General features: G+C 41.0%; 1 protein-coding gene and 1 long non-coding RNA gene across 2 annotated transcripts in view; one reads left to right on the top strand and one right to left on the bottom strand.

Annotated features, from left to right (window-relative positions):
- LOC146642803 (NACHT, LRR and PYD domains-containing protein 3-like) overlaps window positions 1-10,649 on the bottom strand; it is a 325,246-nt gene extending 314,597 nt beyond the window's left edge. The window contains exons 1-2 of the mRNA XM_085397187.1: window positions 5,219-10,649; window positions 733-1,014 (exon numbers count right to left, since the gene is read on the bottom strand). Of these exons, the coding sequence (XP_085253313.1) occupies window positions 733-1,006 (274 nt within the window). The 5' untranslated portion in view covers window positions 1,007-1,014; window positions 5,219-10,649. The remainder of the gene's footprint in view (window positions 1-732; window positions 1,015-5,218) is intronic.
- Window positions 1,307-5,225, top strand: LOC146642804 (uncharacterized). The gene is made up of 3 exons (XR_014909485.1): window positions 1,307-2,835; window positions 3,722-3,739; window positions 3,841-5,225. It is a non-coding gene; the product is annotated as an uncharacterized LOC146642804 (long non-coding RNA).
- Window positions 10,650-13,752: the final 3,103 nt, after the last annotated feature.

Below are 13,752 nucleotides of genomic sequence, written 5' to 3'. Positions count from 1 at the left end.
GGTGTGTGTTATCTGACTTCATGGACAGATAGAGCTGGGTATCATCTGCATAGCAGTGTAAATGTATGCTATGTCTTCTAATGACACTACCTAAGGGAAGCTTGGTAACGGGAGCGTTGCCAGCAGAAGGCTGAAGTGGAATCTCCCAGAAAGCTGCAGAAGAAAAAACATGAGCTGAAATGGTGGATTTCAGTCAAATAAGGAGAACTGTGGCTTTCCTCCAACCTTTGACCAATCACCTTAGTGTCCTGTTTATCAACCATAATAAAAAGCATTTACTGTCTGGGCATTTTTTTGTTTGGGTCTCCAAACAGCAGAAAGAAATGGCAGCCATTTTTTTAACTTTACCTTCAACTGGTAAATAGATTTAAGAAAAAGCACTTTGATCATATTTGTGACGTGTCCCAAACTGTTGTTGTCGCCTCATTTATGTTGATAAAACAGCTCTAAAACCAATCTGACAATATAAATCTGTAAAATGGGCAGAAAACCTGCTGCTGGTCCCATTTTAATCAAACCAACCCAAAGAGCAGATATTCATGTGTGTACACAGGAGGTTATTTGTGCAGATGCATAAAACACAAACTGTTGGCTTTCTGCAGTCTCTCACTCCTGAAAGTGTTGGCAAGTGTTTTGGATTTATTATTTATATGGATTTTAATGGCACCTGTGTAATGTTAACTAATGTTTTTATTGTTTATGTATTTTTTGTTTAGTCATTCCCTGACTTACCTGTGGGTTCTGGGATGGTTTTATTTAAATTCTCCAACAGATCATTCTTGTTTATCCTCCCCAAAAGATTTTTAGCAACTTCAAAAGTGTTGATAGAGTAGGTATCAAACATCAGATCCACTATGTTCGTCCTCTCTGCATCCTCCAGTTCACTCTCTGGGATTGCTGGTAAACCTTCTACAGACCCGTTCTTCAGATGCCACTTAAATTCTTCAAAGTCATCACGTCCCAAATCCTTCAAAGTCCCCAGAAGGATTTCTTTAGGTGTCGTCATCTTTTACCCTGTAAGGACCCGATAAACAAAGACTGTAACAACAGCTGGAGAGGTAATTGTCTGATTTATCAGAATTTAACTTGATTCTAACAGCAGTTCATCACAATAAATTTCTAAGGCTCAGAATGCAACAAAATTGCACATGAAGAAGCACATAGAGAAGTATCCAAGTAACACTTTGCTACAATATAAAACAAACTATTATAAATAAAGAAAATATATAAACTAAATATATACACTACCCGTCAAACGTTTTAGAACAGCCCAATTTTTCCAGTGTTTTCGTCACGGTTTGCGAGCCGTGTGTAAATTATCAAAGGACCCTTTATGCAGGCAGCTCAGATGCAAGTGAGTTTATTCATCACATGGTGATACAAACAGAAATGGCGAAGGTGAGCATGGAAACTAAGCAAAAACCTAAAAACTAATAGTACACGAATATGAAGAAGTACACGAAGGGAAGACGAAAACACGGAACACAAGGGGTGGGAGCAAAGCACCACAACACATCACTATATAGTAGTGATGGGTCCAGCAACACTGATGCACCGACGCTTGTATCAAGCTCACAGAGCGAAACCTGTATCGGTGCGTGTGTCGCTTTAAGAAAAAGTCACGTGATCGATACAGCTGCTGTATCGCTCATTACCAACGCGCTAAACTGTGTTTAAAAGGTACCGCATCTGCATCTGTCAATGGGATGAGTCGCCACCAAAAAACCCCCCCAAAAAACCAAAATTACTCTCGCAAAGATAAAAAAAAAACAAAAAAAAAAAACATCTCTCCATAACAAAATTGAGCTTGAAAGAAAAAAAAAATGTTTCTGCTGTGTGGGATCATTTTGATCTTTTAACTGCAAATAAGGGAATAGTTTGTCTGTCTTTGTTTCAGTGTAATCTATCAGAATAGGAAAAACAGCAATGTGACTTGCAGTGTAAATTATTTATTTTCTATTCTGCTGAGCTTTGTTACACAATCAAAAGCACCTCCTCAGTGTTCAGGCATTACAGAACCAAACATGAAAATGAGGAGACAAACACACCGAGAATGAACACAGGTCGGCCTATATTGACACTGAACTGCTTTATCATCATTTTTTAATTAACATGCGTTTTATTATTTTGAAATCAAGCACCTAGGAAGTCTGTTCTGGACCATGCAGTCCTGAGTTTTATTATAACGGACTGCCAACCCCTTAGTATTGTGGAGAGTGTCGGAGAGAAACATTCCAAGATCAGAGGATCCTTTAACATACTGGGGGAACAGGAAGACATCTTATCTGAACCTTTTCCACCTGGCTTTACAGTTTTTGTGTACCCCAGCTTCATCTGTGCCTCTGAATTTTCCAAAGCTGGGGAAATGCACCTTAGAACACACATGCATCAACACTACAATGAGCGGGCGGAGGGAGGTTTTGGAGTCTTCTCACACCCCCGTTCTCTGCGACAGGCACGTGCAGAGGGGGGGGGGGGGGGCTAGAGGGGCTTGAGCACCCGCCCCTTTCCTGATGGGTGCCCAAGGTGCCCTTTTGTTGAGGCAACTTTTTAAAAAAAAAAAGTATTATTTTTTTTTAATGTGTGCGTGCGTGCGGAGTCCTGTCTGTGCCCTTCAACAATAATATTTAACTATTAATCACAGTTTTGCTAAATAAAAGGATCTGGCTTGCATCAGTCACATGATCACATTTAACCAATGATCGCCCTTGACGGCAGAACGCGCTGGTTACGAGCCGGGAACGAGCTCACAAAGAGCACGCGCATTTTTTGCGGTCCGGAGCTGTAAGAGAAACACAAGTTAACTCAGAGACACAGACTGATGCGACAAACCCAGTAAGTAGGTGTACAGCGTACACTGTAGTGTGTAGCACACAGGAGTATTAGCTTATTACGTACACGTTGGTAAGCTGTCTTGTGGCAATTTGACGAACTGAAACAAACGAGCGTGCTGTGTGTGCAACAGCGTGACAAACCTTACCTGTCCTTTTATTAACTGCACAAGTAGTGCTGGTCATAGCTGCTGGCTACCTGTGTAAGGCTGTCATGGGTCTGTAGCTCTGTCACCGTTTTAGTGAACATATTTAGTTTTAAAGTAAGTTACAGAGCATTTCCTGCCCTTCTGGGGGGATTATATTTCACTAAAAAACGATCTAATATACATGTCCACATAATTATGCATTATTATAATTATAATATATTAAAAACACACTGTATTTTAAAGAACATACATTAAGATGCAGATTATATTAGATTTATATTTTAAATAAGACAAAATTTGGATTTTACAGCAGTAAAATGATTGTATCTCTATACATGTAATAAGCTTTGCCCTGCACAGAGTGGATAGTGAAACAAATGGAATCATCATAAATACATTATTTCATATTTATTACTTCCCCCTCCTCATTGCTTTATTATTGTAGCTCTAGTAATAAATAATAATGTAAGGATTCTGGATCAGCACCATGATGCCCATAGTATATACAGTATTCTGAAGAAGGTCTAAAATGTCAGTGTGTTGCACCAAAATATTTAAGTAATTATCAGTTTTAGTTCTTAGAGTGTACCTCAAAGCACACTGTGTTCTGTTGATCTTATGTGCTGCACAATAATGTTTAATATTTAGTATTTACTGTTATATTACTATATATCATTGTGATGTTGTTTATTGTATTGCTCTCGTTTTCTTCTGCTTGTTTTCTTTTTTCTTTCTCAACAGGTGATCCAGGTGATTGATGTATGTGTGTGTGTGTATATATATATATATATATATTTTTTTTTTTTTTTGTCTGCTTATTTAGTTGGTTTTTGTTTTTTTGCCCTTTATCCCTGTCCCAGGACACAGCTGGGAGTGATTGACAAGATGAGACAGAGGAAACGCAAACTAAACACACTGACATGAGACACGGACCTTCACCACAAAGCAGTAAATACATAGACTGAGGCTACGTCCACACGTACACGGGTATTTTTGAGAACGGAGATTTTCCGTTTTTGTTTTCAAAAATAATCCCGTCCACACGTAAAGGCAGAAATGAAGGAAAACACTGCTAGGAACATGCCAAAGCAACAGGTGGAGATATATTCCTAACCGTGCAGAAATGCTGGCCAATCAGAAGTCTAGAAGCCTCGGTGGGAAAAAGTAAACAAAGCTGGGGCATAGAAGGAGAACCAAGTCGTATGTGTGGAGGGACAGTAACTGTGTGTATATGTAATCATTTAAACACTGCAGAAAGTACAATTAACACTAATAGTATAATAATAGTACCTGAATTGTACGGAGCCCCTCTGATGACATGGTCCAAAAATAAATAAATTGTGGCCACAAAATACCCTCGAAATACTATTTTCGAGAGCACGAAATGGGTATAACGTGGCAACGAATTACGCATTTGTGGCAACATCATATTGATACAATTCCTGGACAGCTGCGTAGAGACACAAGCATGAGAGTAGGCTAAACCTATACACCGTGGACAGAGACGGTATGAGTGAGTTTTATTTTAGGCTGGGAATGAGCTACAATGCATTTTGAAAAGCCTGCAATGCAAGGAACCATTATTACGGAGAGACATTTAAACAGGATACTGAGAGCCCAGTTGCTTTACAGGGCCTGGACGCCGGGATAGATTTTATTGTCAACCAACTGCAAGGGCCTGGGAAGGATCACGGTTATTGGTCAAGTGTTTCGTGCCCACAAATTAGCATTTCGTGCGCACGAAGTAGTATTTTGTGGCCACAATTGATTTATTTTTTGGACCATGTCATCAGAGGGGCTCCGAAGAATTGGGATACAGCCTCTGAGATAGAAAGTGTGCGACCGTGAACTCGACTCTCTTTATGACACATACACACACAGACACACACACAGACACTTGTTTTCAGATTTTAGTGAGGACACCAAAAAGCCTCAAAAATATCCTCAAACTCGTGAGGACGGCCATTTTGTGGGACTCTATTAGCCCACATAGTAGCATACCAACTCTTTGTCCTCACAAACATGTCTAAACAGGTACACACACACACACAGACACACACACAAACAGGTTTGTCAGGTTCCTCGGCTCGTTCTCTGCGTTCAGTCCATTGAAGGTGATTATTGAGCCAATCACAGCTACAGAGCTCACTGTGACTCTTCTTCTCTCTACAGTCACACAAACAAACACACTCAGAGACTCTGACAGCAAAACTACAACAATGTGGTGTTAACACTCACCCTGCCTCAGCTCCACCGTCCTCCTGCTGCTCTGACGGAGGCTCAGCTGTTTCTCTTCCTGTTCCCACCTGCTCGGGTGGCTCCTCCCCTCTGCAGTTACAGGAAATCAGGTGTGTGTGTCTCTTGTTGAGACTGGTTCTTCCTGCTCTCTATCATCACATTGGGTGTTTCCAAATTCAGGGAGAGGATGCTTCGAATGCCACATTTGTAGGAAATTGTATCACATGGACGCGACGAAGGCTGTTCAAATTTGAAGTTTTCCAAATGCGTCCTTCATTTCCCTGAATTTGAAGGATGGGTCAGGTGTGTCCTTTGTGGCCCAACATATCCCAGGATTCATTGCGGGCCATACAGGAGATATTTTTCTGATAATGATAGTGATCGAAGTGGGAGTTAATGCAGGAGACGAACACTTTCAAATGTAAGTATATGAAAATCTGGTGGTGCAAAAGTTTTTATAGCGGGTGTGTTGTTAGGCTCTGGGCATCTGCATAGACATGTTCTTTTTTTGAGAATGTGAGGACAAACTTGAAAGAGAGACACTGTGAGAGTGGACACATCCACACTGCTGCTGCATCTGTGCTCACCACGATGGCCTCCTTCAGAGAGATGGAGGACTCACTCTGTCTTCTGGCTGATGTAAGTGTTCAGCTTTGAACAGCTGTCGTTCCAGCTGCTTTTAACTTTGTAGTTTCACATTTGTACAGACTTTATATTTTTTATAGACGTGTCATAAACCAGTCCTTAAATCATTTTCATTATCACAGATACAGTCTACACTCTGCATCATGAGCTGGTCAATATCGCAAAAGTTGTAATTCGTTTCATGTTTCATGTAAACTGCTCTGAGGTCACAGTGACACCAGCAGATGTAGTTACAGCCTCTCTGTCCCCACCATCCCGGCCCACGTAGACCGCAAAGGCCGGGTCCTCCGAAGGATGCAGCCGACGAATTGAAACACAGCTCATGTCTGACAGCAGTTTGAAGAGGAAATGGATTCTGTTCTGTTCTTCACTCATCACCTACCTGACAGCTGACACCTCACACCTGTTTCTCAGCTGCAGGTCAGACAGAAGGACACACAGAGGATGGAGGGAAGGAGGATGGATCTGCTAGTCTGAAAGTTGGTATGTCAGTTTCTGGTCAAGTTTTTGTTCAACAGGAAACATAAACAGAAGCAGGATTCATACCAGCCTCCACTTGAACAGCAGCCTGCTTAAACTGTCTGCGTGTCTCTAGCTGATCTCTGTCTCCTGCTGATGTCACAACGTCTCCGTTTTATTTGAACACTGGAGGTGAAGATGGCAGATTGTTGGCTAAAATGGATGTCTGTGGCATCCTGCATTTAATGTTCAGCATCTTTGTGAAAAACCCTTTAAAAGTTGTTTAACATGTCCAAAAATCCAAAACTGTTACAGATTACAAAGATGTTGTTTCTATGAGCTCAGGCTGTACTTGCTAGTTCACATTTCGGTAGTAATGTTGATGATGAGGATCATTATTTGTCATTGCTTTAGTTTTTATTCCACTGTTTCAAGGACATGCACTTAGTAGGGACAGCGGACTGGACAGGTCTTCAGTCTGTCTCGCTCTAAGACAGCTGGATTAGGCTCCAGCGCCCCCGCGACCCTGAAAAGGATCAGCAGAAGTGGATGGATGGAGGGTCAGTTTGTCAACATTAGAAAAACAAACATACTACCTGCCTTAAATGTGAAATGGACGGGCTTTATGTTTGCTCGTTGTTTGCTAAAGAGACTTTTCTGCAGCATTTCTCTCCCGACTTCTTTGCAGCACCTTTCACTGTCACACATTTGATCTTTACAGCAGGGCTGTGCCATATCATATACCATACTATAGAATTTTGACATAGTAGCTATATAATGTTACTCCTACTTTATAGATCTCCATCACCCGATCCTCCGAAAACCTCTTGGAGTTGGCAGCACTCGACTGAGCCATTTTGTGCAGAAGAAGATTAAAATGATGCTTTAAACTCCAGATGTTATCTGAGCTCAGATCCTAAAGCCAGACCTCTGCATCTTCATTCTTGTGGAAAAGCAGAGCAGATGTTGTTTTCAGGAGGATGCTGCTATAATGGCTTTAGTTCCTTGCAGGTAATTATGACGACAGCGGAAGCAGCAGGAACAACAAACAGCCCAAACTAACAGACAAAATATTAATGAAAGTCCAACCCAATCTCCTCCATCCCCGTATCCTCCACTATTTGCATCTTCATCTGTGAAACCTGCAGAGCAGAAACAGTGTGTGGACAAAGTTAGCCGGTATGCAGACATGTTTGCTTTTGTTACAGGAGTTTGAAACACATCTGCAGCTCATTCAGAGGCTTTGGGGCCGTACACACTTCATTTTAAATCAGTACAGCCGATCTCACAGCTGCTGGATGTTTCTTTGAATCATAAGAACATTAAGACAAACAAGATGATCATGAAAATCATATTAATGATTGATTTGGCCTACGTTTGATGCTGAACTGCAGTAGCTCCTGACATTGTGCTTTTATTTCGTCTGGGTTAGTTTGCAGCACTGCTGCACAGTTTACATTAAAGTGCTCTTTTGCAGAGCAGACGACCCCCTGCACGACTGATGGGGTGAACCAAGGCCCTGCATCAGACAAAGAAGCATTATTTCAACTGTGAGTCATGCAAAGCAGCTCTAGTAGAGTCCTGTAAATGAACAGACTGGATCCCTGTAACGTACCACCTCAGTGACCAGTGGAAACATTCAAATGTTCAGGTAGTCATCCTAACTGACTTGGGGTTTCTGCCAGTGTGTTACAAGTGAAGCAGCTTGCCTGGTCTACACACTGGGACTCGTTTCTTTAAATCACCATTAATACAGTTTCAGCTGCTGACACATTCACTAGTGGGTAGTAATTAAAGCATGCTGCACCACTCATGAGTGCTATCATTCAGCACTCTCATTCATTTGTCTTAAAGCTGGTAATTAAACTCCCTGATGCCTCACTCTGTCTCACTCTTTTCTGTGTGTGAGAGAAAGAAGATGCAGCTGTGTTTCTAACAGCTGCTCTGGAGGAAGCCCTGCAACTCTAGAATCTCACCTGAGTCTGTGACTGTGAGCTTGATGGAGTGCCTGAACTCCTTGATGACTCTCTCACCACAGATGCTGTGGTTGGTTGGTTCACTCACTATGTATTAACAGACCTCTCTGCATTGAATCATATCTGTTATTAATCTCTGTCTCGCTTCCACAGCATGTCTTCATCCTGTCTTCCTTCTCTCACCCCAACCGGTCAGCAGATGGCCCCGCCCCTCCCTGAGCCTGGTTCTGCTGGAGGTTTACGTTGAAACCAAGCACACCATTGTTTTTCTTGTGAAATTACCAATAAGTTTGATGTGTCACATGGCCCTCTTCCTATTGAAAAAACAAAAGTTGTATCCAAGATGGCCGACTTCTAAATGGCCACCATGGTCACCACCCATCTTGAGGAGTTTGCCCCTCACATATACTAATGTGCCACAAACAGGACTTTAATATCACCAACCATTCCCATGTTATTACGGTGTATCCATATAAATGGCCCACCCTGTACTTACATTATAACCAATCCGCTCCTTTATCCTCACTTAAAATATTTTTACTGAACTATTGTAATATTTGCTGCCATTGCTGCTGTCCTCTTGGCCAACTTACTCTTACAAAAGACATGTTTAATGTTAATGAGATTTTTTTTTAACTAAATAAATAAAGGTTATATAAAAGTCGCTGCCAAAAACTGATCGCGGCTTCTACCTTGTTACACGAATGTTGTTTGTGGCTCAAGATGACTTTATGTCATCCATGAGGGAAGCATTTGACATATGTTTCACATATTATAGCCCAACAAGTTACTTATAGCAGTTTAAATACGAGCAATCACTTTTTGGCAAATACCAGAAATCAGTTTTTGGCAGACAATCACTTTTTGGCACAACACCGGTGTCTAGCAGGTTTTATATTTTAGAAAGTTTAAACATCAGCTTAATAGAAGTAGTGTGGTCGTGAGTTTTGCATAAACAAATTTGTGCAAACCTCAATGAAGTGAAGCAACATTATAAAGAAGAGTGAGCCTAAATGACTCCCCAATGATGTGAGAGACTGATAGTCATACAGAAAACAATGACTTTGAGCTGTTGCTGCTAAACGTGCTTCTACAAGCAACTGAATCTTGGAGTGTACTTTGGTTTGTCTGCTCATAAATTGGTGGTTCATGATGATAAATGAACTTCTGAACTGGTTTAACATCAGTGCAGTGGCTGGTCCATTCCTTGATGTATATGTCAACGTTCAAAATGAGCCATTTAAATCAGCTGTGTTGGATCAAGGACACATCTAAACCCTGCAGGACAGCGGCCCCGAGGCCTGGAGTTCCCACCCTCAGTGCAGTGGAAATAGTCTCGTGCCAGTCTTGGTGCTGCCTTTGAGTCTATATTGCCGAACACTGTGCGCACACATTTTTTTCCTTCCTAAACAAACACACATTTGTAAAGGAAAATTTAAATTGAACTCACAGTTGGCGGTTAATCGTTATATAGTTTAGATGTACACCGAGAGACGCATTTAGTGGGACTTTTACACCGCCACAGATTTTCTTCTTCTTTTTTGTTACATTATTGACATATACTAGATATTTTAACCTAAGCAGCAACAATCATGTCTCTGGTACAGGCACTTTCCACCATGCAGGTTAAGCTAAAATGTGACTTGAAACAAATTCTGGGTTTCCGTTCCATAAAGGTTCATTTCATCTGGTAAGTTAGCCCCTGAGGTAACAGTCTATGTGAACATAACATACTCACTGACTCACACTCAACTTGACTGATAGTGATTTCCTGAATTAGGCAAAGCGCACAGAGGAAATTCATTTGCATATGTTTGTTTTCACAATCACTGAAATCCAAGTTAGGCATGTTTCCCTTTGTTGTTGTTGTTCTTGACACGAGTGCTTCAGTTATTTTCTCATCAGTATGTTAGGACAGAAAGGATTCTGTTGTGGATTTATGATCATCTCACGTGTGTCCATCTTTCAAACTCTTAGATTGTGTAGACATTAATGCAGCTGTCAGACTGTAGGCCAGTTTCTTTGCACTGTAAGCATTGATTGGATGCTACTGTAGCAATCAGTGCTTACACAAAACGTCCCTGCGTAAACCCTCAGACACACAACAAACAGATCAATAGTATCTGAAATTCAGAGTACGGATCTTTTTACACATTTCTCACAGAAAATCACCTAAATCGCTTTCGTGTGAGATGCATATCATGTTTGCCTCATAAAGACTTGCCCTGTATGTATTCATTTCTTTTGACTTTCACGTGGAATTGTCACCTAATATAACAGGTCCATCAGTAAATGGTGTCTATCTTCAGTTTCTGTCTCCTAGACTTTGTCCCTGTCAGGTTACAGCTGAATAGATAGTCATATCATGCAGAGACTGCATCGTACTATAATGCTCGTATGATCGCGTTTGTCATAAGTGGACTGGTCTTGTTGAAACTTTGCATAAACCTTGCCCAGTAAACTGTGAGTGCTAACATTTCTTTGGCATATGCAAATACTTTAGACAAATCCCACAGTTGTCTATATTTGTATATTTGACAGTTTAATGAAGCATTTAGAAATCAAAGGTCAGATTAAAATGCTGGATCACAATAGAATGTGATATCACACAATACAATATTTTTAATATCACACACAGCATGAAAGTTTGCTAGTGTATATTATAAAAATATTACAGTATGTTGGTATAACTTTATCCCCTCCTAGTTTTTAAGATACAAATTTTGGCCCACACTGATTTGTGATCATATTCCTCTGTCCACTAAATGAAGATGGAGGCTCTGCTCTTTATTTCTGTGTTTCTCTGGAGAATCCTGGTAACATGATGGCTTTCTGTCTCTAAACACACACGAGCTTAACTCCGAATGAACATGATCAGAGTTCATTGAACCAACTCTGATCAGTCTTTTCTAAGGGTTTCAAGCCTTTCTTGTTCGAGCCTCTCTTTGTTGTTGCTACAGTTATGTGTAATTATTAATAGTATTGCAGATGTTAGCCTCTGCCTGCAGTGTTGATGTGGGTAAAGGCTTTAACCATGGATTAGCGGCAGGTCCCAGCTTGTAAATTGTGGAGCATTAATGCTGTGGATCAGGGAAATTATTTTACTGCTATTGGTAAATAATCATCATTATTACTATTGCATTAATAATATAATCTGCAGCATTGATATTGTATTCAGAGGTTTAAACAGTGTGTGTCTTTCAGAAAGACTAAGTTGCAGAGAGTTTGCAGAAGTGAAAGCAGAGTCTAAGTTATTCTGAGGAGCAGGGTAGACGAGGCTATTTGAATTACTAGGTTATTCAAATTGTCTGTTATACTTTTATATTCTTTTATTAAGCTCTTAGCAGAGGTTCTTAATTAAAACATTTATTCAACATAGTACATATAGTTTCAGTTAGGTTATTACACATAAGGATGAGCCTCTGGTCTGGTAAAAGGTCAGAAGTGCAACGGGTGAATTGAGAGAGCATTTGAGGACGACATAGACACACACACACACACACACACACACACTCAGTTAGAGAGAATCATTTATAGGTGGAAGTTTAATCATGTTTTGCTGGGGTTGCAAAAAGAGCAGTTTGTCGCAGAACTGCTGCTGAGGTGTCAAGATGACAAGCGAGCATCCGGCAGTGACAGGATGTACCTGCCATGAAGATAGAAGACAACGTTCTTTTAAACCGTGTTAAAAGTCATTGTGGTTTTGATTTGACGTATGTATATATTCTGTCTGTGACGTATGAAGGGGCGTCATTAATTCAAACCCTGATGCTATAAAAATCTGTGTATGCTTTGATTAAGTCGAAGATCAATCCCTGTCTGCGTACAGAGTGGTCTTCCCACGCGTGTATTCATTAAAATCAATTGTTTGACCAAGATCTTCTGGACCTGGTTGTTTGTACTCTCCTTCCTCAATTATGTGAACCTTAACAATGCCCACTCCAGCTCCTATAACCAAATATAAACAGTTGGGATGAGAGTTAGCTCAAGCCACTACAACAGCCAGCAAGAATGATCTGTTCATGCTAGCATTAACAGTGCCTATACACATAGCGACACACGGGGGAGGGGCCTAACTAATAACCAAGATGACTACAGGCTTGGAGGTGCTAAAAGTCAGATATACCAGGAGCAGTTTGGGCTTTAGAACAAATTTTGTGTAATTATAACAATATGTAAATTAGGACCTGGTTACATATGATGCTGCTGATTTTTTAAATCTAATTTTTACGTTGCATTAATTTCTTTTTGTCAGACAGGGAATCAAACAAGTTCTGTTTTCTCGAATGAATCCCACTGTTATTTGTTTGTCCTACCAACAGGGATGTTTACATGGTATTCATGACTGCTGCACCTGATGACTTTCACAGCTTGAGGACTGCAAACATTTCCCAACAAGACATGAGTGGTGGGGTGATCGTTGGTATTCCTGATCAGGTGAGGATCTGTTCCCATCAAACCACCAAAACCAGTTGTTCAGGATGTTTACAGGATGAAGAATCCCCAGTTATTCTTTGTGGTTGGAATGTGCCTACATGTGGCTGTGTGGGATTCTGGCTTACTTTAGGGTCAGAGCAGTTGGTATGTGGAGCAAATACTGACACAGTCAGAGTGGGCAAACCAGCAATAGGCTTGTTGTCATACCTGGAAGTCTGAAAGCTCCCGATGCTGGATGGTCTTTCTAGTTTTTAATGACAGGTCGTCTAACAAAGCTTCCATGAGGTGCTATAATGGAGACTGTCCTTTTCAAGGAGTTTCTCATGTCTTATCCTACTTTTTTCTTTTTTTTAATTAACAGGAGTGAGAATTTGAAATCCTCTATATTGACATGATTACATTTCTTCTATTAAATGAGAAGTACATTTTGAACACAGTATAGTGAACACAATATCCAAGAAGCTAAATCTGGTGAAATGGTTTCTTTAGCTGTCAGCTTGAAAGGCTGATTGGGGTATTTTTGTCACCTTGCATGCGGGTGGCATGGACACCCGACTTTTGTGTGCATTTATCAAAAAGCTTGGATGATTTTGAAGATCAGTGGCATTCATTGGGGTGGCTGTAGCTCAGGTGGCAGAGCAGGTCAGCCACTAATCAGAAGGTCGGTGGTTCGATCCCAGGCTGCCTCCTGGCTGCATGCCAAATATCCTTGGGCAAGATACTAAACCCGTGTTTGCCTACTGGTGGTGATCAGAGGGCCCGGTGGCGCCAGTGTCCGGCAGCCTCGCCTCTGTCAGTGCGCCCCAGGGCAGCTGTGGCTACAATGTAGCTTGCCATCGCCAGTGTGTGAATGGGTGAATGACTGAATGTAGTGTGAAGCGCTTTGGGGTCCTTAGGGACTAGAAAAGCGCTATACAAATGCTGACCATTTACCATTCAACTCATGATCAGCGTTCAAGTTTTCTTAAAATCTTGTAACATGATAACTAGAAAGAAGACAGCTAGGATTTTCAAACT

Source organism: Rhamphochromis longiceps, linkage group LG23 (genome assembly GCF_057381845.1).
Source record: "Rhamphochromis longiceps isolate RC_006_pf linkage group LG23, R_longiceps_female_GT1.1, whole genome shotgun sequence".
Lineage (NCBI taxonomy): Eukaryota > Metazoa > Chordata > Actinopteri > Cichliformes > Cichlidae > Rhamphochromis > Rhamphochromis longiceps.
The sequence above is the reverse complement of the archived record's forward strand: the minus strand, read 5'-3'. Positions and strand labels throughout refer to the sequence as shown.